The sequence below is a fragment of the Onychostoma macrolepis genome, chromosome 15 (genome assembly GCF_012432095.1).
Source record: "Onychostoma macrolepis isolate SWU-2019 chromosome 15, ASM1243209v1, whole genome shotgun sequence".
In the NCBI taxonomy this organism is placed as follows: Eukaryota; Metazoa; Chordata; class Actinopteri; order Cypriniformes; family Cyprinidae; genus Onychostoma; species Onychostoma macrolepis.
Genome location: NC_081169.1, coordinates 21,592,574 through 21,618,780, shown reverse-complemented (window position 1 = coordinate 21,618,780; position 26,207 = coordinate 21,592,574). Strand labels below are relative to the sequence as shown.

At 38.1% G+C, this 26,207-nt stretch overlaps 1 protein-coding gene across 6 annotated transcripts in view; it reads right to left on the bottom strand.

The window, feature by feature from the left end:
• The window catches only part of dchs1a (dachsous cadherin-related 1a), a 140,541-nt gene that overhangs the window by 5,447 nt on the left and 108,887 nt on the right, over positions 1-26,207 (bottom strand). For all 6 annotated transcript variants that reach the window (XM_058744348.1, XM_058744346.1, XM_058744349.1 and 3 more), the window contains 17 exons: positions 19,107-19,295; positions 18,227-18,458; positions 17,541-17,777; positions 16,111-17,151; positions 14,635-14,816; positions 14,045-14,141; positions 13,428-13,585; positions 10,257-11,106; positions 7,619-7,858; positions 5,503-5,628; positions 5,182-5,391; positions 3,386-4,252; positions 2,725-2,838; positions 2,420-2,631; positions 1,941-2,092; positions 1,443-1,573; positions 859-1,145 (listed from right to left, as the gene is read on the bottom strand). In XM_058744348.1, coding sequence (XP_058600331.1) covers positions 859-1,145; positions 1,443-1,573; positions 1,941-2,092; positions 2,420-2,631; positions 2,725-2,838; positions 3,386-4,252; positions 5,182-5,391; positions 5,503-5,628; positions 7,619-7,858; positions 10,257-11,106; positions 13,428-13,585; positions 14,045-14,141; positions 14,635-14,816; positions 16,111-17,151; positions 17,541-17,777; positions 18,227-18,458; positions 19,107-19,295 — 5,325 coding nt within the window. The remainder of the gene's footprint in view (positions 1-858; positions 1,146-1,442; positions 1,574-1,940; positions 2,093-2,419; positions 2,632-2,724; positions 2,839-3,385; positions 4,253-5,181; positions 5,392-5,502; positions 5,629-7,618; positions 7,859-10,256; positions 11,107-13,427; positions 13,586-14,044; positions 14,142-14,634; positions 14,817-16,110; positions 17,152-17,540; positions 17,778-18,226; positions 18,459-19,106; positions 19,296-26,207) is intronic.

Below are 26,207 nucleotides of genomic sequence, written 5' to 3'. Positions count from 1 at the left end.
TATTTTTTCTTTTACTTAAAGAAATATTTTTGTAAATGTGGTGCTCACAGGGAATATTTCCGAAACAAAAATATGTGTCTCTTTGACATTTAAATAAACTGCAAGTGCCTTTAAGGGTTTTACCAGAGAAAATAATTTATTAAACAGAGTGTAAAACATCAAAGCTAGTGTAATCTGTTATTATTGCAAGACTCTATAAAATACTTTTGATTGTTCAAATAACTGTTTGCTATATATTATTCAAACATCTTGGGTACCTGTTTTAGGACAGTTACTTTGGAAATGTAATAGGTTACAGATTACAAGTTACACTATTTGAAATGTAATACTAATTCAATTACTTTTTTAAAGTAATGTAACTGATTACATTTGATTACTTTCTAATTACTTTTCTAAATTTCTAATGAATGTTTTCAAAACTAGGCAGGGTTAATCTTACAGTAGTACTCAACACTGATTGCTATCAGACTTTCAAAATCCTTCTTTAAATGAATTATGATTATAAAAATTTAATTTTAAAGCACAGCCACCACACAAATTAGACTCAAGCACCTCTTTTTACTTTGAGATCATTCTAAGGTTAAATACTGATTTAAAATCATAACAACATATAGTTTAATAGATATGATGCAAATCTTTGCATAGCTATGATCCACTTAGTAATCGTTAACATTTTCATAAATAACTGTAATTTAGCTACACATTTTTTCTCAGTAATTGTAACAGATTACAGTCAAATTTATTTTGTAATTAAATTATGTAATTTGGTTACGTTACTAGTTACTCCCCAACATCAAACATCTTAATGTACTTTTTCTATCAATGTTCATCCTGAACATGTCATTTCTCCTAACATACCTCATAAAGGTCCTGGGAGAAGACTGGAGCATTATCATTCACATCCTCCACAAGCACGGTCAGATTTGCGTAAGTCTGTTGTTTGGAGTCTGAGGAGCTGACGGTCAGGGTGTACCATGTTCTATCTTCAAAGTCCAGAGAGGCAGTCAAGGACACCCCGCCTCCATAGCGATGTATTCCAAACTTCCCTTGAGTGTCTGAGTCCAGAAGCAGGGAATAGGAAAGAGCCGGCCCAGAATCCACATCATTCCCTGTGACCTGAGTGATCACGGTTCCAATCAAGGTATCTAGAGAGAGAAATACACAATCTAGATAACCCAGTGTGAAATGTAATTTATTGTTTCCGTTTGTGGTTGCACCTTTCGAAAGTATTACATATTGCTGGACAACGCCCACCATTATTGGACACATTGTACAACATCAGTGACAGGAAATAACCATTAAGGACCTTGGCGTGAAAAACGCCTGGTAATTGAGTCAATCTTTCAGCACGGTGTGCCTCACTGTTTGACTGCCAGAAAAAATAGGAAATTTAGTTCATTGATTACAGGAGTGATATGGAGTTCAAACAGCAGTCAACTTACTCTCAGGGACCCGGACTTCACGTGGAACAGGGATGGTGGGACTGTTGTCATTCAGGTCTACAATGATCACAGTGAGAGTGGCAGAACCTGCTAACCGAGGACTGCCCCTGTCCGTTGCCATAATAACCAGGCTGGAGACACAACAACCAAATTACAATCAGAGTCCGGACATTCTCACAGACTATTTTTATGCTGACAGGAATGAAATTTAAAATGTTTTAAAGTGCAAACTCTAATAATAATCAAACGAAGATAAAAATAATGTTTTCAGGGTATATAAAAGTTTTAACCGCATCGGTGCAACTGCCTCTACAGAAGTGTCATTCCGTCAACAAATACATGGGCATGACTTTTTTTCTTGGCTATTTAAAATATTTAACATTTTTATGTAAAAAAGTGATTTTAAGACGTTACTTTTCAGTCACTCCATTTTAAGGATAAAGGAGGTAAAAGGAAATGATCTAAACTGCTATAAAAGCAGATGGAAGAACTTAGTACTTGGTCTGTGTCCAGATCTCTCTGTCCATGATGGCAGCGGTGGATATACTGCCTGTGACAGGGTCAATCTTGAAGAGGCCGCTCATGGACGATGACCTAATGGAGTAGGTCACCTGCCCGTTCTGACCCTGGTCCAGGTCATTCGCCAACACCTGAGGATATTACCGGTGAAATTGGCAATGAAAATACAGACAGATTCACAACAGCTGCTCGAGCGTAACATGAACCTCTAAGCAATGTTGGGCTTGGAACGCAAATTATTTAGAAAAAAAAAAAAGTTGAAAAAGGGAATTGGTTGTGGCTATGTGGGACAGCTGAGCCTATATTCTCACCATGGACAATGAAAACATTGTGGGAAACGCAAAGGAAACTCTTTTGGCTTGCACTGAAAATATGCTGTATTTAGGCCAAGGGATGTTATACTCCACAGCTTTTATGAAGACTCAACCACTGAGAAAACAAATGGGAGATTACTGTACCTGGATGATAGGATGATCATAGCCCTGGGCCTCACGAACATAAGCAATGTAATTGTGAAGTTGAAAGCGTGGTAAGTTGTCATTGACATCCTGTAGGAGAAGGTTAACTGCCATGAAGGAACTGGAAGATGCGGTTTCAGCCTTGACCACCAGGCGGAGTCGTGGGGTCTCCTCAAAGTCCAGACCTTTGGAACTTTCTACCCAAATCTCACCTAAATAAGGAATGTATTATGACTAATACTGAAACATCGTTCCCCTTTAGAAAGACTACTATCATAATAAATTCATGCAATGACTTAGATTACCTGTGTGGGGGCTGATGCTAAAGGACTGCTGCTTGTTGCCACTGAAAATGCTGTAGCTGATGCCACTGCTAGATCCATCAGGATAGTGAGCCTGTATCTGAACAACTGCTGTACCTATAAGAAAAAAAAAAGACCTTTACAGATTAAAACGAAATTTTCCATCAACTTGGGATGTATGAAAGATTTAGTGATGCACAATATATCATTACCATATCGGTTAACTTCTGATGTTTTATCATCTCAGTCAGTATTGGATATTTAATCATGCATCTCATTTCCCTTAGTTTTATATTTAGACTTTTGCCAACATCTAACACTCAAATATTGTGAAAATATTGTGTAAACTGAAATATTGTGATGCCTAAATTCACTTGTAGTATTTAAAATTAACTGATTTTAGATGTTAGTGTTTTATTTTTTAATTATACAGCAGCCAAACATGTGTTAATATTGCTGCATTCTATTCTTAACTAGACATATCCAATTTTGGCAGATGCTTTTACCCAAAGCGACCTACACTGCATGCAAAGTATACATTTTATCAGCTTATGCATTCCCTGGGAATTGAACCCATGACCTTGGTGTTGCTAGTGCTATGCTCTACAGTTTGAGCTACAGGAATATCAGTTGATATCACTGATGTACTGGGTCATTATCACACCTTTAGCAGCATTCTCCTGCAGGCTGACATCCCTGGTGTTGCGAGCGAAGCGGATGCCCTGATAACTCTGCTCTCTGATGTATACGATCACAACTCCCAGAGAGGACTGCGATGGGTTACCCTGATCCATGGCCTCCACAATGAGGGTCCGCTGGCTCTGGGTCATCGTGTGGAGCTTCTCGGTGGCCTGGACGTCCCCAGTCAAGGAGTTTATGGTGAAACCTTTGACAGGATTCGCAAACCGATAAAATACAGATCCATTTGCACCGAAGTCTTTATCTTCAGCTCTCATGGTTGCCAGCACCTTGTGGTTGGAGAGACTACTGCTGGACACATTGATGATGAGCGGGTCTGTGATGAAGAAGGGGGCGTTGTCATTTACATCTAAGATGTGGACGGTGACTTCAGCCGAAGTGTTACGGGGGTTGGAGGCTGAGGAGTCCATGGCATAGACTTTGAAACTGTAGGAGGCCACTTTTTCTCGGTCGAGGGCTGCTGCTGTAATAATGCGACCTGTGTGTTGGTCCACAATGAACATGCCTCTGGATTCGTGGCTCAGGAAGTAGACCAGCTGACTGTTGGACCCTTCATCCTTGTCAGAGGCTGAAACCTCCAGAACAAGAGACCCTTCTGATGCATCTTCTGATACCTCCACTGAGTAGCTGCTCCTGGGGAACACTGGGCTGTTGTCATTCAGGTCCAAGACACTGATGTCCAAAGTGACAGTGTTGGTGAGGGATGGTATTCCTTGATCTTGTGCCTCCACAGTGAGGGTGTACTTTGCTTTGGACTCACGGTCCAAAGGCCTGGAAGTGGACAGCACACCTGATTTCCTGTCCAGGTGAAAATCACCAAAATGGTCTCCGTCTGAGAAAAGAAAGTTATGAAAATAACATTGTCATCTGGCCTGTTAGTGACTTCCCTTTCCGGGTATGTGCAATAAAACAATATTAATCAATTTAATCAATGCTGACCAGTGAAGGGTGCAATGTATATTATATATACTGTATATATATTTTTATTATTCAATATTTATTTAATGCAATATAATACACAAATATTTATAAAACTTTAAATTATTACTTTATCAAATGAAAAAGAACACTAATCATTTAACTTTGTCCTCACAGGACCAAGTAATTTATTAGATCAATTTAAGTGAAATATAATAAAATATTCATAACCATGATAGTTGGGTGTATTTCTTGTAAATATGTCAGTAAAGGCTGCCAACGTTTGTGGAATGATGTGGAATACTGAATTTTTACTGCAAAATGATACATAACATCTTTAACCAAGTGACTAAAAGTACATTTCTCAAGAGGTTCTTTTTTGAAAATAATATTTATATTCAGTATGGATGAATTAAATTGATCAAAAATGACTTTAAAGACATTATTAATATTATTTAGCTGCACAACTGCTTTCAACATTGTTAATAATAGGAAATGTAATCAGTGTTATTTATGTTTCTTAACATCAAATAAGCATATCAGAATGATTTCGGAAGGATCATGTGACACTGAAGACTGGAGTAATGGCTGCTAATAAATTAATCTTTGCTATTATATTAATAAATTACAATGTAAGATATATTAAAATAGAAATGATGAGTTCTGATGAGGTTGTAACAAATGTTGCTACAATGGGGGAAGGATTAATGGGTATCTATAGAACTGAAAATGACTTTAGGCATGAGCTAAACATGTGTGAACAATTAGTTGTTTGTATACAATATATAATAACAATTAACATATATTATACAACAACATAAGTACTGCTCATGGCATTAATACCGGTGATTTTGTAGTGCACCAGCCCACTGTCCCCGGAGTCTTGATCTGTGGCTCTAATGGTGAAGAGCGTCACAGGCTCCTGGTTCTCAGGTACCTCCAGACTATAGTACACTCTGCCAAACGCCGGTCTATTGTCATTCTCATCCAGCACTGTGACGCGCACTGTGGTCTTGGCAAAATTGGGCGGAGAACCACCATCTCTGGCATAAACTGTTTATGAGAGAGAGGTTATAAACTGGCTAAACAAATGCGTGCCCAACCGTGATATGACATTGGCAAAAACACAAAACTTCAATCTATGCTCTGTTTTATCTGAAGTACCTGTCACAGCATAAACCCCTTGGGCTTCCCTGTCCAAAGCCTTGGTGGTTGTTATGACTCCTGTCACCGGATGAATACTGAAATCATCTCCTACAATACTTCCGTATGTCACGATTCCATTGGTCCCTAAGAAAAAAAAAGGATTATAAGAGATGAATCTACACAGTTTCCTTGAATGGCAAGTCCAAAATATCACGTCTGTGAAAAGCCAATCATTCTTAAGAGGCTGTGTTCACTTTGCACAATGGACTTTTCTCACGGAATGGCTAAACACGCGGCGCACCCTGTTTTTATTTGCTTGTAGTTAATACCGCTGTCTAAGCAGTTGGTCTCAATCGCCCTCCCCCTGGTCCTTGGATAGCAGATCGCGTGCAAAAGGCGAGCAATCTGGCAGAGTGTCACCTGTTTACCTCGCTAATTGTTCATGGAGAGAAAGTTTATGATCCTTCTGTTTTATTTGCCCCTGAGTAAGTCCAAGAGAATGCAGCGCTCCCCTTCCACAACCCCCCCCGGCCTGGCACCAATTAAAACCACACACTTTTATTTGTGATGGGTTTGGCTTTGGTATCCATTGTTTTCAGAGAAATGTTAGACAAACATTCGTGTCACTTTTAAGGAGGACGGTGTGACCACTGCCAACCTCAGAAGGTGGAAATCAACTCTTCTCACTCAATGCGTGCGTTCACAGACAGTACCGTTTAGCATCACATCATCAAGTATAAATGTGTGGGAGAGATACAGAAGAATGTAAACAAAATTATTAGGGCTGCCAATTTACTGTGATTAATTAAATAAAGAACATAATGTGACACAAAATTAACGTAATTAATCATGCTCCTGACTCATATGTACATTCCACACAGGATTTTCCTACCATCAGACCAATTCAAGATTAAAGTACCAACTTCAAGTTTTTGTGAGTCCACAGCTAATGTGTACCTTGCCAAACCACATTTACAGAGAGCACGTTGCACAAAATGAGTAAAGGAGACATTTGTACGAAACGTGTTCTTGTTTGGAATCAGCTACATAGCAAGATGTTTTGTTGAACTACTTTTACATTTGACACGGCATCTTATAAATGTGGCACTCATGACATAGTCTACATGTATATATAGCAGTGTTGTTATTGTTAACTAAAAATGCAACTAATAAAAATTGTTTTCGTTAATTGAAATAAAGCTAAAATAAAATAAAACAAATATATTAGAAGAAAAAATTACATTTACAAAAAAAAATGCCAAACATTACAAAAGTTGCCTTGCCGACTAACTTGAGTTACTAAAACTGCTAAAACTAAACTGAAATAAAATAAAGCTAAATAGAATTATAAAAAAGAACAAAAATGATAAAAGCACAAAACATTAAAACAAACAGAGATCTGTAAATATAAAAATTATAATTCAAAATATCATCAAATACTGTGAGAGTAAATATTACTAAAAATTTGTGCTGTCAAACGATTAATCGCATCCAAAATAAAGGTTTTTGATTACATAATATATGAGTGTGTATTGTGTATATTTATTATGTATATATATAAATACAAACACATGCATGTATATATCTAAGAAAAATATGTTATGTTTAAATATTATATATTTATATATAATATAAAATATGATATAAATATATAAATGCATAAACATGTAAATATTTTCAAAATATATATTGTATGCATGTGTATTTATATATACATAATAAATAAACACAGTATACATACATATATTATTTCAACAAAAACTTTTATTTTGGATGCGATTAATCGTTTGACAGCACTACTAAAAAATATTAATAAATAATACTAAAATGACACCTTCAATAATCCTTGTAGTCAACCCCACTGATTTTTTATTTATTTTCATTAATTAACAATTATTTTCTAAATTAAATGTTAATATTTATAATTAAATTAAACTAGAATTAAATAAATATAATAAATTATTTTTAATTAAAATTAAATTAATTATATTAATTAAAATGAATAAAATATTACTTAATATAATTTAAAACTAATAAAATATGCTTCATAAATATTTAAAATACACCACTAGTGGTCCTTATGCAACATAACTGCCATGTTTATATGTTAGACATATATAGGAGTGCATTTTACCTTGGTCCAAATCAGAAGCTGAAACCACAAGCACGGTAGTTCCTGGAGGCTGGTTCTCTGCAATAAAAGCTTCATATTCACTTTCCTCAAAGAATGGCGCCTCATCGTTTACGTCAATCACCTGGATAGACAGTAACTGGGAGCTGCTGTGCTGTTGTAAACCGTGGTCTTCTGCCACTATGGTCAGGTTGTAGAGGTCTTGCTCTTCACGGTCAATTGGTCTAAGAATAGACAAAGACCCTACAGAGGAAATAAGCAAAAGTGTTAGGCTACCACTTGATGAATGTAATAAGCATAGTGTCTGGTATTTCTTTTGAGTGATCGCCTGCTGAACTGCATTTAAACAATTACACAATAATGAAGCCATGATGTAAATTGTTTAAAGCAAAACCACTCGCACTTAAGTAAAGCCTCATTCACACGCTCGCACGATGAATGATTTCCATCTTGTAGCACACTTTGATCTTGCATAAGCAACATCACAGCACGAAGAGTTGACGCCTTACTGTTGCGTTAAAAATGAGTGGAAGTCATGCGACGTATTCAAAAATGACTTTTTTTCCCATGCAAAGCCCTCCCTACCTGAACACTAACTGAGCCACTGTAACAACTCAACTATCTGGCCGCAGTTTATGAGGTTTTTTCCACAGCAAACAGAAAGAGTGCATAAACAAGCACTCTAGGCACGCAACGGCCCGGCCTGCCGTGCCCTGCTCAAATTTGGGGGTGCCAGCGCCCCTGTCGTTAGCCTACCACAAGCGAGCGGCGCTCCTATTGATCCAATCTCAATTTCATGCTTTTAAAGAACCAGACGCAATGATTCAAAGCAGGCTGTAAAGGCATGATGGGAACTGAGACACTAGAGGGTGTTTTCGTTCTGTTTCGACTTATTTTTCCCTCTCTTCTATCTCCATAACGCTGAGCTAACATGCCTCTGAGGTTTTAATCTGGTTAGAATTACAAGCTTGAATATTTTCAGACAATTTGACTCCTCACCAGTCATGTTCCGATAACGTAAGGGGAAACCAAGAGGAAGAAAGAAGATGTTTTGCTTTTCTATTCTCATATTAATAGTTGAAGGCATTCATAATGAGCTTCCCAAGCAAGTGAGAGTTTGCGAGATCGGTTTGCCATTTATAAAGCAGACAAGTGTTATTTTAAAGAGACAGACCACCTAAAAATGATCATTTTCTTAGCCCTGTCATACAAAACCTGTAGGATTACAAACATTTGGTATGATCTAGCTCCATATTCTAATAAATTCTAGTTAAGTGTGGGGTCCAGAAGCATATCAAGGTCCACAATAATGCACGCCGGAACAGAGAAACACAATCTGTTAGTGGTAGAACATGCTGTAAATAGCTACCAGCTGAGTGGTGTGTACTGTCTTACACTCCTGCTTTATGTCATGATGTACTAATACACAAACACACACACAGATGAGAGGAACTGTTCCGAACTCAAAGCACAGGGCAGAATTTCTGGGAATGGATGAGATGTTGAGCTGGCGGTTTTTAGGATTAAGAGAACTAAAGGGCATTTAGAGGATTGCGACTTGGGAGGAGAGGAAAGATGCGAGTCAAGCAGAAATGCAGAATCAAAATGATGGTGCATTTTGCATGCAATGCAATCTTTCACAGAAAAAAAGGAAGTCACAAGGGTCTGGAATGACATGAGGGTGAGGATATGATAGAAACTGAACTAATCCCTTAATGTCCTGTTCACACATCAGTTTAATCATAAGAAGTTTGCTACTACTGTTGCATGTCCTAATGTTACTGGTGTTTTGAGTAACTGGCCATAGTATTTTACATTTTTATTTTATCACTCAAAATTCAAGACGCATCAAATAAATTCAAGACGTTTCAAAAGATAAACAAACAGGATACAAAATACGCTTGTACTGCAGTTGTGCTTACCCTTCCCAATTTTACATAACCTCCTCATATAATCTGTATGATGTGTAGCATAATCTTATAATAAAATAAGAGAGAGAAATCACTGTGTTTGAAAACAACGTGTTTAAAATCCGTTGTTTTGTCTTGTGGAATAAATGTAAATATACACCACCGCTCAAAATTTGGGGTCAGGAACATTTCGTTTTTTTGGAAAGAAAGTAATTTTAATTAATTTTCTTTTTTTTTTTTTTTGAAAGAGGTTAATTTCAATCCCTTGTTTACAGAGGATTTAAATGTCAAATAAATGCTGTTCTTTTTAACTTTCTATTCATCAAAGAATCCTGAAAAAAATGTATCACAAAAATATTAAGCAGCACAAATGTTTTCAACATTGATAATAATAAGAAATGCTTCTTGAGCACCAAATCAGCATATTAGAATGATTTCTGAAGGAAAGTGACACTAAAGACTGGAGTATTAGCCGATGAAAATTGCCATTCTAAATATTTTGAAATGAAAAACAATTACTAAAAATGTTAATAACATTTCAGAATACTACAACTTTTTACTCTATTTTCGATCAAATAGATGCAGCATTGGTGCCTTGGAAATCTAACTGACCAACTTTTCATTGGTAGTGTATATTTTGTTAAAAAAATTAATTAATAATTTAAATTTAGAGCATAAATATATAGCGAACACCGTGTATTTCATTCAGACGGAGCTGTTGATTGGTTTACCTGTATCTGGGTTAAGGCTGAACTTTCCTCCAGTGTTGCCGCTCTGGATACGATACGTCACACGTCCGTTCTCTCCCTGGTCTGCATCTACAGCCATGACATAGACCACGACAAAGCCGACAGGCTGGTCCTCCATCACACTCACCACAGACGGTGAGATGAACACAGGGTCGTTATCATTCACGTCAGTGACAAATATGCGGGCTGTGACCGTCCCACGGCGCCGCTGATTGATGTCAGGGGCCGAATCCGTCGCCTGAACCACCAAGAGTAGTGAAGAGATCCTCTCATGATCCAACAACATTCCCAGAGAAAGAACTCCTGTGGTTGGATCCAGGAACAGGAGATCTGGAAGGTTTGGCCACTGCTGCAGGATGGAGTAGTGCACTTCGCTGTTGGGTCCGCTTCCGTCTTTATCAATGGCCTGGAAGGTGTAGATGGATGATCCAGGATCTGTGTTCTCAGGGACGACTATGATAATGGGGTCTTCGGGAAACTCGGGTGCATGATCGTTGCTGTCTTGGACATCGATTACCAATGTAACAAAGTGACTTTTAGGGAGAGGCATGGAGAAGTCATCAACCTCAATCTGGAGAGTGTATCGAGGAGCTTTTTCGAAGTCAAGTTCACGGGCCAGGTAAACATCACCCGTCTGGCGGTCTACCACAAAGGTGCCGTCGCAGTCGGTGCCTCCCACCACAGTATACGTGACCTGGCCTACTTCAGGAAGAGTCTGAGAATCAGGTGAACGAACAGATCCCACAATTGAGCCGGGTTTAGCTCCCTCCACTGAATTCAACGTTATTGGTTGGGAGTTAGTGGTGGGTGATCCTTTATTTGAGCTTACAACCTGTAAAGGAAGACATTTGTGTATTAGATTTAAAAACTGAAATGATGAATGCAAAGCACAGCTAAATGTTAGACAATAGGAATGTAAATATTGGGATTATACTGTATATTTGTCATTGCATTAAACTCATGCTTTACAGATTTAAGAGTAATTAAGGATTCCTATTCAGCTTTTTGTAAGTTTTGCATCATGTGCTCCTATGTGGTTTTGGTAAGCCAATAAAAGCTATTTTTGTAGATTTGTGTACTATATTTTTGTACAATGAATTTTTTCTTCAAGACTTTACATGGGATCTAAACAGACCACTGTTAATTGAAATTAAAATGAAAACCACACACACAATTTATTTTACTTTACATAACTTTGTTCATGTTTTTGTACGAAAGTAAATAAAAATGTCCTATATTATTTTCATTACCATAAAATACTAGTCTTCATTTAGTTTTTTAGTTTTTTTCATTTTATTATTTGATCTGTTTTTTAATTAATTTTAAACTACATATCAGAACCGACTTGTAACCCATTTTTAAACTGCATCCTGCTACTTGACTGTTAATGAAATCCAACAAAACAGAAACATACTGCAGCCCACATTTCCTTCTCCTTTTACAGGGAATGAAAAACAAAACTTTTTTGGGCCTTTTACAAGCTCAAACAACAAACCTGCTAGCATTAATCAGAGTTAATTTGATGGGTATGTGACTGCCAGGAAAAATAATACTGAATTAAAGTAAACATAATCATAATAGGAAACTGTTAGAACATTCAAATGTGCAAATATTCTTAATAAAAATACAGAATCCTCATAGATGACTCAGAAACACTTCAAAGCAAAATAACCTCGCTTCCTAATATGGAAACCTGCAGTTTCTCTAAGCAGATGAGACATTGTTTTGATAGTTATGAGAGACTGCGTATGTGTGTGCGTGCACAGAAAGAGAGACAGACACATAGAGAGAGATGGAAACAAACATTTAGATAAGGCAAGACACATATACAAACACAGCACATGCGAGACACTAAACCTCAAAACCTATGCATTAGAACCCAAACAAGTTTAAATAAAAATAAAAGTATGCACTACAACACAGGTGCTCATGAAAACCCCTTTTTTTATACTATGACTAAATCATCATTATGCACCAGTGTGATTAGTATATTGGCAGTAACGAGATTCTCAAGGCCAAGTCTTCTAATGAAACATAATAGGACAGAGGGGTAATTAAACCCACATTAAGCGGTAAATGACATGTCAAAGCACGTTCCAACAAAAGATCTACTTTTTTTCACACAGCTGCTTTTGAGTCAAACTATTGATTTCTGAAAGAATCAAAGCCTTGCCAGAGCTCTTTTATTCTAATTAGATATCAATTATGAACTTTATTATTTGTCTTGGCACATACATAGCAATATTGAATGGTTATACAGCATAAATGTGTTTTCCAGGCATTTGCACGATGGAATTTACTACTGTTGCTGTCCATTGTGTCTGTTTCCACTCCGTTGACTCGTTCGAGAAATATTAATTTGATCACTGGGGTATTTCACAAGGAGTTTTCTGTTCTTCAAAGGGCTACTGAACTGTATTACGAGACTTTGACACAGCATAGCAGAAAGCACAGCTGGCACTTGTATCGGTGCAGCTGGGAGTCGGTCACTCCTACTTTGAGCGTTTTACACCGTAATATCACGCTTAAAATGTTGCAGACAACAAGGGAAAAAAATGGGAGAAAAAAAGTCTAGGTTAAGACATTCATCTTTGAGCACCTAAAATTAGCCAGCAGAGAGTATTTTTCCCGGCATTGCTTGGGGAAGGTTACACGACTTGGACTAGGAGAGATGAGTTGGCTATGGAAATTTGCAATGCAAGAATGTAAGCCTTGATTAGGCCAACTAGATCATTTCATATTTCCTTTGCATGATGTTTAACCTGAAAGCGGATGTAAGTGGATCCATTCCTGTAGAGGATCATTTAAAAGTTCATATTTTCATATAACAGTATTAAATAAATCATTTTGCATATTATGAAAAGGTGATGAGTAGATCCATGTGGCGGAAGGTGTTATTTTTAACTTACGACAAAGTTTTTTTTGCGTTAACTTCCATTTTTGAAGGTTTATAGCCATAACTAATCAAGGCACAATATACATTGTTAGGAAATTTGTCAGGAAACCTGCCAAAGAATGAGGGTCCAGAATGGCTGAAGGCGTTTTACTGCTCAGATGTTTAATTCATCTGTCATCCAGTGGATTTCATTTGCATGACTTAGAATGGTTAACAGACTCTAGGTGTATCTCAACCTAGTCACCGTTTCATCTGACCTGAATTTTCAATGTTATGGTGGAGCTTTGAGCGGGTGAACCTCGGTCCGAGGCCAGAACGATGAAATTATACTCAGGACGCTCCGAATGGCTTAAAGGGGAAGAGGAGCGGAGCTCTCCGGTGTTTGGGTTCAGTGTGAAACGTTCGGCTCTGGGACCTACAGCAAAGACAGGATGGAACGGGTCAGGTTTGTGTGCATCAGCGTGATAAAGAATGATTGGACTGACTATTTTTCTACTGTAGAAAGTGTGCATGACTTCAGTGTTGACCCCATCTGGATTTGATTTACAGATAAATTACAGAATGAAACAGTTATGTGTCAAATTTAGTAAATGTGTTACAAAACATATTTAATGATCTCACACGTCAACACATTACCTTCTACACTTCACGTCATGCTGTCTGAGCTATGATGAATAGCAGAATATTATGGCATGGGTCAGGTATGATATATTTTTGGTACCAGCATACGTTTTTAGTATCAATATCAGTGCTAGCATAACAACAAACTAAATCTTTTTAGTTTCATTGTAGACAGACAATATGCTTTGCATCTGGTTTCGACACAGTGTAAGAGATCAAAACAACAGGTTTTGATTTAATGCATCTTTCTTACCAGACATGGAGTAGAAAATAGTTCCATTTTCTCCTTCATCAGGGTCTTTTGCATGAATGGTTCCCAGAAGAAATCCAGATGGCTGACCTTCTAACGCCTGTACAGAGATTTCAGTTAACACTTTTATCAATACAGCTCACTTCTGTATATGAAATCTGTATTATTTTCCCTCTGTAAAATCTTTGTAGAACTTTTAGAATATACAATATTTCATTCAAGAGTTTTGTAAGCATTTGAATGGTTTTGAAAGAAGTTTCTTATGCTCACCCCGGCTGCATCTATTTGATCAAAAATAAATTAAAACGGTAATATTGTGAAATATTAATTACAATTGAACTGTTTTCTATTTGAAAAGACTTAATCCTGTGATGTCAAAGCTGAATTCCAAACTTCAGTGTCACATAAGCTTCCATAAATCATTCTAATATTCTTAATGACCCTAAAATCAAAGTTGTATTGCTTTTAGTCCATGTTTATTATCCATGTGAACTCTTTGACAGTTAACCTGCAGTAAGCATTTCAAATGTATAGTCTTTCTCCTCTGGAAGACATAGCTTTGAGATTTATGAAGCTAATATTATATCTCATACCTGCAGCATGAGCTCTCTTCCTGCATGGCTGAAGGAGGGCGCATTATCATTCTCATCCAGAACCGTGATGAAAGCAGTGCCTGTAGCGCTGCGTGGAGGGGTCCCTCCATCCTGAGCCACCACCATGAGCTGGTAGCTGGACTGAAGTTCACGGTCGAGGGAAAGTTTTGTGCTTATCTCACCTTTAAAAGAACAGAACAGATGGAAAAACAGAGAGAGAGAGTAAGACAAACTATTTTATTGCACTATTTCATCTGTGGCAGAAGGCACAGATGGTACATCCTGTCTTCACCAAGAGGATCCCCCACAGTTAGCATGGTGCCAGAAGTCTGGAGCTGTGTGTGATGGCTAGTATGTTCAACAGCTCCACATTAGGGATGGGTCAGAACAGTCAAATAGTCATTCGACAACAGACTACAGGTTCGCTGAGGTTGGCTAGTTTGCATATTTAGATTTTTACAGTTTTTAAAAATTGCAGATTTTCATGTTTTCTTGACAAAACTTCTGAGAGAGCATGCTAACAAGAAGTCAGAATAACATTGTTTTTGTGAGGGCTGTGATAGCTTTCTGAATTTAAAGGTTATAGTAATTATTTTACCCATTTGTTGAATATCTGTCAGTTTGTATGTTAACAATCAATAACTGTCAGACATGACAAATCTCTCTTTGGAAGATGTTACTCCACATTCAAATTAAAAAATGTACCACCTTCAAAATCAGACTTCAAATTCCTTTATTTGAGTAATATTCTCTATTTTTAGTGAGGACTGATAGTTTGGTTATAGTTACAGTAATTTGCATTTTGAATATCTGTCAGTTAGCATGCTAACAATCAGTAACTGTCAGACTATCAGCACACTAAAACTGAAACTAAAGCTGCTACACAAAATTCACAAATTCACCACCAACAAAATTATGAAAATTACAATTACAGTTGAAATCACTTGGTTTGAGCAATGTTCCACATTACTGTGAAGAGTGTGAAAGCTTGGTTATAGTTATTTAGCCTATTTATTTGTTGACAATTCGTCAGTTAGCATGCTAGCAATAAGTAAATTTCAAAATATGAGCACGCTAAAAATCTATTTGGAATTTTTACTCAATTTAAATTCACAAATTCATATCTGTCAAAATTAATACAATTACTCTCAAACTTCAAATTACTTGCCTTCTTTTGTAACAACTTATAAAAGCTTGGTTATAGTTACTTAGCCTATTAATGTGCTAAACATCTTAGCAACAAGACATATAATGAACATGACATGAAACCAGCCAACTTATATAGTTCTTCCTTAAGACCAACTAGCTGACTAATTCATAAACAACTCACCAACTAGTCAATTTTCAAAATACACAGTTTTGCACCTACTCTATATAGACAAAGATAATACCACTAGACTTGTCTAGGTGCCACGCTGATCTTGTCATTCCGAGTCATTTTGGTCTGTAAGACTGTCTGCCATATTTGAAGCTCACCTGTGTGGGAGTTGATCTGGAAGTGGCGATCCAGATGGAGCAGGCGGTAGCTCAGCCGACCGTTGAGACCAGCATCCCGATCGCTGGCAGACACCCGGCCGAAGCCAGTGCCTGCCGGCAGGTTCTCGCGCACTGCCAGAAACGCTCTCTCTTGGGTAAACCGAGGGGTGTTGTCATTTTCATCCATCACTGACACACGCACTGTGGCGCTACCAGTCTTCTTCAGCTGACCGTTGCCTGATGTGGCCAGTACAGTGAGCAGGTACATCTCCTTGGCTTCTCGGTCCAGGGCACTTTTCACAAACAGCCAGCCGCTGTCAGACACAATGCCAAACCCTGCAGCGTCACCGTCTGGGTGCAGGTGGTAGGCTAGTGGGGCGGAAGACGTAGAAGACGGCCCAGGGGTGATGCCGCCGTCTCGGTTTACAGCTCGTACCTGCAGGAAGCGAGTGTTGAGAGGTGTGCTTTCCTTCAGTTCTACTCGGTACGTGAGACTATCGAACACAGGGCCTTGGCCGTTCTCGGCTTGCACGTGGATGACCAGGGTGAAGGTAGAACTTAACTGTGGTGCTCCGCTATCTTTAGCAATCACCTGCAGGTCATAGCGAGGCATAGTCTCATACGACAAACTGCCAATCAGGCGGATTTGTCCGCTGTTGCGATCAATGCTGAAGGTTCTCTGGGCACCGCCGGTGAACAGGTCAAAACTCACAAGACCATTGGGTCCAGAATCAAGGTCTTCTGCTTGGACCTTATACACCACTGTACCCATCCGGGTGTCTTCAGGTAGAATCAGTGACTCGGAAGATGAGGGCAAGAAGACAGGCGCATTGTCGTTGACGTCAGACACTGTAATTCGTACCCTAGTCTGGCCAAAGGCCGGGGGGTTACCGCAGTGTGCCTGGACTTCCAGATTCAAGCTGGGTTGGGCCTCGTGATCCAGAGGCAAGCTCGTTCTCAAAGCCCCAGTCTCTGAATCAATAGTGAAGTAGCCCGTGGGGTCACCAGAACTAATAGTGTAGGAGATATCCTTCGAGACACCTGAGTAGAAAGAGGCAAATGGCCAGAGACCCATTACTTCACAGTGTAGGATGAAAACAAAGACGAAGAGTTATTTTTCAACACACGAGACCAGAATTCAGTGCTTCAAATATCCAAAGCAAATTGTTAAAAGACTAAGCGGTGAAACGGAATCAATGATTAATGTCGATAGTAAATGAGGTGTGTACAGTGGTTCCATGCATATTTGTACAAGTGGTGCACCATGGAGAAAAAAGCCAGAAGACGTCTTTCAGCACACTTGAACACAGTCCAATGTGACTGATAAATGTGGGTACACACTGAAGTCTGGTTTATGTGTTTTGACGTGTTGAATGGGGATTTGTGACCAAAGGTGGGGAATAAAAAACCTCTGAGATTAGCTCACCCACCGTTCTTAGTGCTGGCCCGCACAACGCCAACTTGTGTTCCACGCAGGACATCCTCAGAGACCACGAAGAAGTACTGAGCTTGCTCAAACACAGGGGGGGCGACCAGTCCTGCCACTATGCTGATGTTGACCCTGGCATTGACTGGAGCAGTAAGGCCCCCACCATCTTGGGCTGAGACCACCAAAGTAATGACTGAGTTTGCCTTTCCATGTAGAGCGCGCGACAGTGAAATCACTCCTGAGAAAATGCACACCCAGAAGAAATATTTTCTTTAGGTTTAAATGTATCAGAATACATCAAGACACAAAGCACAATATCTCTTCATCCTATACACACACCCATGCACTACCATTCAAGTTTGGGATCAGTAGAATTAAAAAAAAAAGAAAACTTTTATTTAGCATTAAATTGACAAAGTAAAGACATTTACAGTATAACGTTACAAAAGATTTCAAATAAATGCTGTTCTTTCAAAGTTTCTATTCATTAGAATCCTGGAAAAAAAGTATCATGATTTCCACAAAAATATTACCCAGCTGATTTCATAATAAGAAATGTTTCTTGAGCACCAAATCAGCATAATAGAATGATTTCTGAGGGATCATGTGACACTGAAGACTGGAGTAATAGTTGCTGAAAATTCAGCTTTCCTATCACAGCAACAAATATATTTTCAATAGTCTCACCAGTATCTTTGTTGAGGGTGAAGAAAGGAGAGCTCCCTCCAGGTACAGTACGATATGTCACTCTGCCGTTCTCTCCAGCATCTGGGTCGTGAGCAGTCACCTTCAGGACAGAGGTTCCTGGAGTGCTTTGCGTACTCAGGCTCACTGCATAGTTCAGAGGGTAGAACGCTGGTCGATTGTCATTTATGTCTATCAGGTCCACACGCACATAGGCCACTGAACTCAGTCCGCCCTAGAAAAACACAGCCAAGATTAAATGTTATTTAATGGTAATTTAAGATTGAACTGATCTGAACATACTACAAAATCTAACTAGATAATAATACAACCAACTAGCCTTAAAATCTTAAGACACAGGAAACATAACACAATTGACTAGTTTAACTACACTAGACAAAATATTTGGATTGAAATTTGCAAGAAACACTGAAACATTTCAAAGGCTACTTCTGGGGAGCAAATAGATTGATTATATTCCCTGTGGAGAACTGCAATCTGCCAAGGGCACAGTGTACATGTGGGATATGGTTCTTGCTGCTAAACATCTTGCCCGCCTGGCATCCCATATGGAGCAAATGGCATGTCAGGAAAAGCCTCAACTTATTAAATATTACAAGCTGATGCTCTTTAGGGCCCAGCTGCCCTTGATTGCTTTAATGTGTCTCCTGAAATTTCCTTTCTTTGACGCCTGGCGCTTTAAAGTATTACTTAGGCGCAGCATGCTAAACCGCTACTGAAGAATTACTATGCAGGCAATTTTTTCCTCGCTAACTTCCTAAATAGACAATATTTGCTGCACTTCTGAAAATAATCCAGTCACAGTTGATGTCGCAATTGAATTGGTAAGGGATATGGTTGCTGGGAATCACTGGACACTCACCCCATCCACAGCTGTAACGGTGAAGTCGTAGTTGGCTGGTCCCTGGTCACGATCCAGGCTGGTGGTAGTACAGATCTGTCCATTGTGCTTGCCAACGGTGAACTGAGACGGGGTCACACTGCCTGGACCAGAGCCCAGAGAGTAGGAGATGGAGCCAAAAGAGCCACCATCCGCATCAGTAGCTGTAACCTGGAAGAGAAGAGAACACATTAGATTAATGTTCAGCCAAATGTCCCGAAAAACTTAAGGGGAGAAGCCAGACACTTTCAGTGTTTGGGACCAAGTTTCAATGGAATTTAATCAAAGATCCTGACCTTTATTTATGTTAAACAGTAATTGTGTTTATACTGAATAGGAATAATTATGTAAGAATTGATATCCAACCAGCAGTGCATGACTTTTGTGGGTAGGAGTGAAAAAAATGAAATCTCAATATTTTAAGCCTTTTTAAAAAAATTTTATGACATCTGATATCAATACTTATATGCAACATGCATTTGCCCTGAAAACAAGCAAAATTATGATATTTTTCAATGGTTTCACATAAACAATCATTTTTAAACAAACTGTTGCCAAATAAATGACAAATTTTAAAAAGTAAAGTAAAAGTAAAATAAATCTACTTAAAATGATCAAGGCATGTTTACAAAATAGTTTTTTTCCCAATATATATTAATAATAATAAATTATATTTATATTTTTTATAAATTATATTTATATATTTAAATATGATAATAGTTTGAAAAAAAAAAACATGAATATTTACCAACATTTTCATTTAAAACATTTAGGCACAAATTGAAATGTATGATTGAAACTAAGGTTCATTTAAAACCAGTTCATTAAAACATCTTGAACCGATTAGAAGAAATAAAACTTCACTGCTGAAACTGAAATGAGACTATATATTAAATATTTAAGTTAAGTATATATATGAGACTAGATATTAAAACATCTGTCAAAATACTGTTACTTTCACAAGGCGAGGAGAGATTGTGAAACAAAGTTGTTTAATCTTCAGGAAACATGTCTAAAATAAAATGTGCATTGTAATACAATGTTGAATAAATTTTTTTTTAAATCTATAAAAGTATATACTAAAAAATGTAAAAATAGTACAAATATATTGTGAATATTCAACATACCCTCCAGCTCTGCCTTGAATTTAAATTTTTATATTCTTCATTTTATATTCCAACAACACACAGCACTTTCCTGTCACAAATAAACCTGCGACTCCACTGAGCAATACCACTGAACACATTTATCGAAGTTGGTTCACAGCCCTTGGCAATCAAACGTTGCTCTGGTGCTCTGCGGCAGGTACATATACTGCGGTAAACTAAGAGCGCACATGGAGAGCTCCTCTGCTACACTTGGGTTTGACCAATCAAGCCAAAAGGAGGGAAGCTACTGGCAGCTTGCAGACATAAAGACTTTCACAGCCACAGCACACAGCTCAAGAGAGAACATCAGCCAGACAAACAAATGGAACGAGAGAGAGAGAGAGAAAGAAAGACAGAAAGAGACTTGTATGGAGGTGATGACTATCTGGGAGAAAATGAAATGCCATTCCACACAAATACGGAAAGTGAAATTACTTTCTATTCAGCTTCTTATTCATCAAATAAAAGGAAAAATCCAGCTTCGGCTGACATTTACCAACTCTTAAACAACATTACACTTCGGCCATGAGCTGTCTGGAGTGGATGACGGCTGTGCAAACAGATCCTAATGACATTGAGATGAGGGTATCTGAGTTTGAGATCGGGTTCTGGCAGAGGCTGTGGAGCAAGTGTAGGAAAAATAATCATCATGAAGACAAGAAGTCTCAGCCCACAGCGGAGAGATGTTCCACCTTTTAACCATCCAAGCCCCTGAAGCAAACCCTGATATTTTACAACCGAGCGGGGTGGGGGGGCACGATATTCATAAACACCACACTACCTATCTTTATTCCCCTCATGCTAGCTTGACAGAAGTTGGACGCCTGAAGCCTGAACAGTGAGAGCTTGAGGTAACAAACCGTGGAAGGGGCGGTTTGACCAAGGATCTGCTTCATCGACAAAGCCATTTTCCATAAAAGCCTGGCTTGGGCAGAGAAAGTTGGGAAACGTCTGGGGGACTTGTGGGTCTCAATGTAGTCCAACTAAAGAGCTCCAAAGCAGCACTGTAAGATAAATATTTCCTCTCAGTCACAGCACTGTTTGAACAGAAAAGGAAGCATGTTGGTCACAATAAGAAATCATGTATTTATTACTGTACTCAACAAGCCATCTTTAAAACATCTGTCAGGTTGACTATACGTATGGTACATGCAATAAGTCGATGGGAAACAATCGGTATTAAGCACGTAAAAGCTTCAAAGGTAGAAGACTGAAACCAGAAGTGGGATTGAATTTCTTTTTCCATCTCGCCAACAAAAAGGATTTAAATAAAGTGGCTGCTCAAGAATGGGGAGAAACCCAAGCTCATAATTTTTAGAGTGTGTTTGAATATGTGGTGAGATGCCAGTAATCATGATGACTGATTGAATGATTGTCTTTTTGGGTCCTGAGGGGGCACCTAAAGTGCATGCAAACACAAAAATAGGCATAGGCATATACGTGTTCACACACACACACAGGAGCCGAGGGATTTTGGGATGTACTGTTTAAGAACTGGGTTGCCTTTGCCAGTACAATAACAGTTCATAAGAAGTTTAGTGGAATCTCAATCTTTACTGAATCATAAGTGGGTCAAAGTGTGCTTGCGCTGCTTTCTCGAAATCGCTGCTAAATCCTCTGTGCTTTTCCTCACCGTAACTCATGAAGACACGTAGACTCAGACACGCCAACAGAACACAAGAGCTAGATGACCTCAAATACTGAATTTCACCCAATAAATTTCTTAACTCGTCTCAAAAGTTATAAACACTACATCACAGTTGTTTAAAAAAGCTAAAATGTGTAATTTCTGCACCACTGAAGTGAATTCCAAACATTCAAACACATTTTCTCCATCTTACATTGGTTGTACAAACCAACAGTCCCACCCCCAAACCCAAACCATTTCTTTCAGCCAATGTTACTGTCTTGGGATACTCAAACAAACAGAGGTTTGATCTTTAAGTTAAGTGTGGTTTAAATGTCATACATAATTTCTTTTCAGGGTGTGAAAGTGAGGCAAGAGTGAGGACGTTGGACACATTCTGGAGCTCTAACGGTTCCCTTGTCTCTCTCTCCTTGTGCGAGCGAAAGATGCGAACCGCCCTGAGCGAGCCAAGCGAGACTTTGGCTGGGCGAACTGTTGCTGAGAAACAAGCCAAAGGAATCCAATGCTAACTTGTAGAGTTTTGTGGCTCACCCACCATTCCTCTCGACTCCTTTTTTTGGGGAGAAAAAGAAACATTCAAGTAAGCGAATATAAGATTAATAGGGAGAAAGAATAAGCTTGTCCAGTTCTCGTTAGTTTTTGCTAATGCAATGGATCTGGTTTCACTGCATTGGGTTTTCTCAAGGCTACACAGCTCATTTAGTGACTGAATGTATAACTGAGAGACCTGACTGATGCTTTTTGATTTGCTAATTGACCACCTTGGAATGAAAATGCACAACTTTTACTTGGATGTCTGTAAAATGTCTTTCGACAAACCACTGACTCAAGGTCACCTGTAAGTTGGTCATTTGACCACAATATTGCTTGGTTTTGTGATTGATAGAGGACTGTGAAACTGTTCTGTGGGACAATTTCCATGCAAATGAAGTTCAAGATCTACATTATCATCCAACAATGGTACAAGATATGTAGATTTGCTACGTATAGCTCATTTAGCATGCAGAACTGCTTCATTTAATTCTGTGGCACGTTCCTATTCAAACAAACCATCTTACAGCATTCAAGACCAAACCATCTGATCAGGAAGCTTTCATAGCCAAACCAAACACTGTAGCCGACAGAACAGTTTGCGACCTTGCTAACAAGCCAATCAGAGTGTGTCAGACAAATACGCTTTTGCAAAACTCGTTCTGTACTACTGATCTTCTCAGTGAAGACATCAATAAACAGAAAACCAAAGATTACATCAGCCAAACACAGACAAACCCCCCAAATAACAGCGGTACAATACAGCGAGTTGATGTAACTTGGCACTGGGGTCATCTGGAGCAACGTCTCTTATACAAACAAGACATGGAGAGAGTACAGTGGTGACTTTGCTTAAATAACAAGCAACCCACAGAGTGATCCAACTGAAACAGCTTGATCTCACGTAAAAGAGCTCAGTTTCAAACATCTTGCCTTCTTTGCAGCTAATGTCAAGAGTTTTGACTGAAAGAAATAGCTGTTTTTATTTAAATGTTGCACAAACTTGCAGCAAGTTCCACATATGGGAACTGTGGTTTAGTTGGGAAACTATAAAAGGCTAAAACACAATACAGGAACTAACAAAAGTTAAAGAAATGGTTCACTCAAAAATAAAAATAGCTCAATTTCAAAGCAGCTATTTGCAGTACAATGAAAGTGGTGGGGGTCTGAGACTGTCAAACCACAAAAAAGGACCAAAAAGCATTTTTAAAAAGTATCGTAAAAGCAGTTAACAACTATAATGTGTCCAATACAGAGTTTGATGGAAACAGAAAAAGTAACAATGCTAACAGACAAAAGTCCTGACAATATAACTGATTAAACTTGGCTTAACTTTAAAACAAATAAAATCCTTGCCTATGTAGTAGATTAACAAATTGACAAAAAGTAAGCACCTTATACAACATCATGCATTAACCAAATACATAACCATATGTACATTTTAAAAATATGTCTCATTTATTTATTGGAAGGTCTGATTCATTTTAGCGAATTAGATTGTTTGGAATAATCTTTTCAATGAATTAAAGAAACCAGTAAATTTGAGGCACTGGCTAATATTCATGCACATCATTTTACAATCTTTATTGTGATAAAATAAATGTGTAGTTAAACACTGTACTACACATACAGTACACTCTACCGCACTTTAAATCTATCAATGACAAACAGGAAACAGTTGAAAATAACTAGAAAAAAAGACAAGCCTTTAAACATTAACATAAAAGAGCAGATCCAAAATATTTCTTTTTTCATGGAAGAAAAACTTACAGGAATTTCTCTAAATATAAGACTGAAATTATTAAATGATGACAAGATTTAAATTTGGGGGTAAACTGACCAACCAAGGCCTCTAGTTTAAAAGTGGTGTTTAAATACAGGGTACTGTCTGAAATCTAGAGTTAATATCAAAATCTCTCAGTTTAAGCCACAATATGGCTTTCATATTTTCAATCTGGTGCTATATCTCATTTCATTCCATAGCGGGGAAGATAAGAGATCAAACAGAAAACAGCACATTCTTTTCTCAGAAGGATACTTACAGACAAAGCCAAGCACACCATAAACATACTATGCTCCCAATAATTTCAATACAGCATTTTATTGAAGCTATCATTCACATCATATGACTTCAGACAGACAAAAACAGCACACTGATGGACGATTACCAAACCCACGGGAGGACATGCACGAACAATGACTGATTGATAGATACAAATATGAAAGCAGGGATTGAGTAAAAATAGAGATGGATGGAAGTGTAAAGAGATGTGTGTGACTGACAGACAGTGCTGAAAGGGGACAGAAAGACATTGACTGAAATATATTGAAGGACATGCTATGAGTTATTACAGCTGTTTATTGAGCGATCTCTCTCTTTCTTTTTCTTATTGGCATGACTTCAGAGAGCTGAGGAAGAGGGGGAAACGGGATACCTCCTACTACTTTCTGGCCCAGCTGACCGGCAGCCGAGTGAAAGCCACACATCCCTTCGGCTCATTATAGCCGCAGTGGCTCGTTTATAAAATATAATAAATAACTTGGTGTTTAGAACACCCAAACAAAATGTTATGACATACTTCTTTTTCTAGTATTGCAAATGCCTTATAAAGCAACACGTTTACATGTTTAATAGGAACCAAATATCTTGAATTATTCATTCATGTGACTTTTTTTATTTTTGATGAAAAGGTTGTATCTAAGGTATATCTAAGGTGAAGTTTATACTTGTGCATTTTTGTTTTAAAATGCATAACCATAGCATTTTGCTACAGTTACGCCTGTCTTTTACACTACCCCGGCGTGAGACTTTTGAAAATGCTGCAGACCCCATTTTAGTTAGAAAACTCCAGGATTGCGTTTCAGTGTAAACAGACCAAAACTAAGACTTTTGAAAATTATGGCGTGGCCGCCCACATGCGACAACTGTGTAAACAATAACATCATGCTCAATGTTGTACCCATAGATATGTATAGGTAGATGTCCCGCTCCAAGCACGTAGACGCATCTGCCATCTAAATTATAGGGCATCTACCTATACAGTATCTATGGTTGTACCTGCATGAATCGTCATGTGACATGCGTTTTCGGTTGTGTAGTGTGGACGGAGATCGTTTCTGAAATGCAGTGAAAAAGCCAGTGTAGACGAGGATCGTTTTCAATTTAAAACACCGTTTTAAAATGATAACACACTAATGTAAACGGGGCCTAAGAGTTTATTTGATAAATGTTTTCAATATAGTTAAGCAAATACTGAATAAAAAACCTCAAGCACCTCAATCAAATGTATATATTTTTGTCTATCTATCTATCTATCTATGATTTATTCACACTCATGCTGTTCCAAAGCCATGTGGCTTCCTTTCTTCTGAAATATATCTGAAATATCAAAGGAAATACTTAATGAATGTCTGACTGAATGATGAATGGAATTGTTCGCCTGCTTCTTCAGTGCAAAAGTTTGCATTCCTGCCACCTCTGAACTGAAAAGTGCTGGATACCAGACAATAGAAGAGCTAATAGTGGTCATCATGATGATTAAAGTATAAATCATTACATTTTGGCTTGTGTTTCAGGAAAAACCAGTTGGAACATGTATTGCTTTAATCTTTGAGGTGAGTTATGATGTACACTGCCACTGTAATTGTTAATGCACATATAATTAAACGATCTCCTTTTGTGTTCCAAAAAGTCATGTGGTTTTGAAATGAGATGACAGTGAATGACGTTCATTTTTAGTTGAACTATCCCTTTAA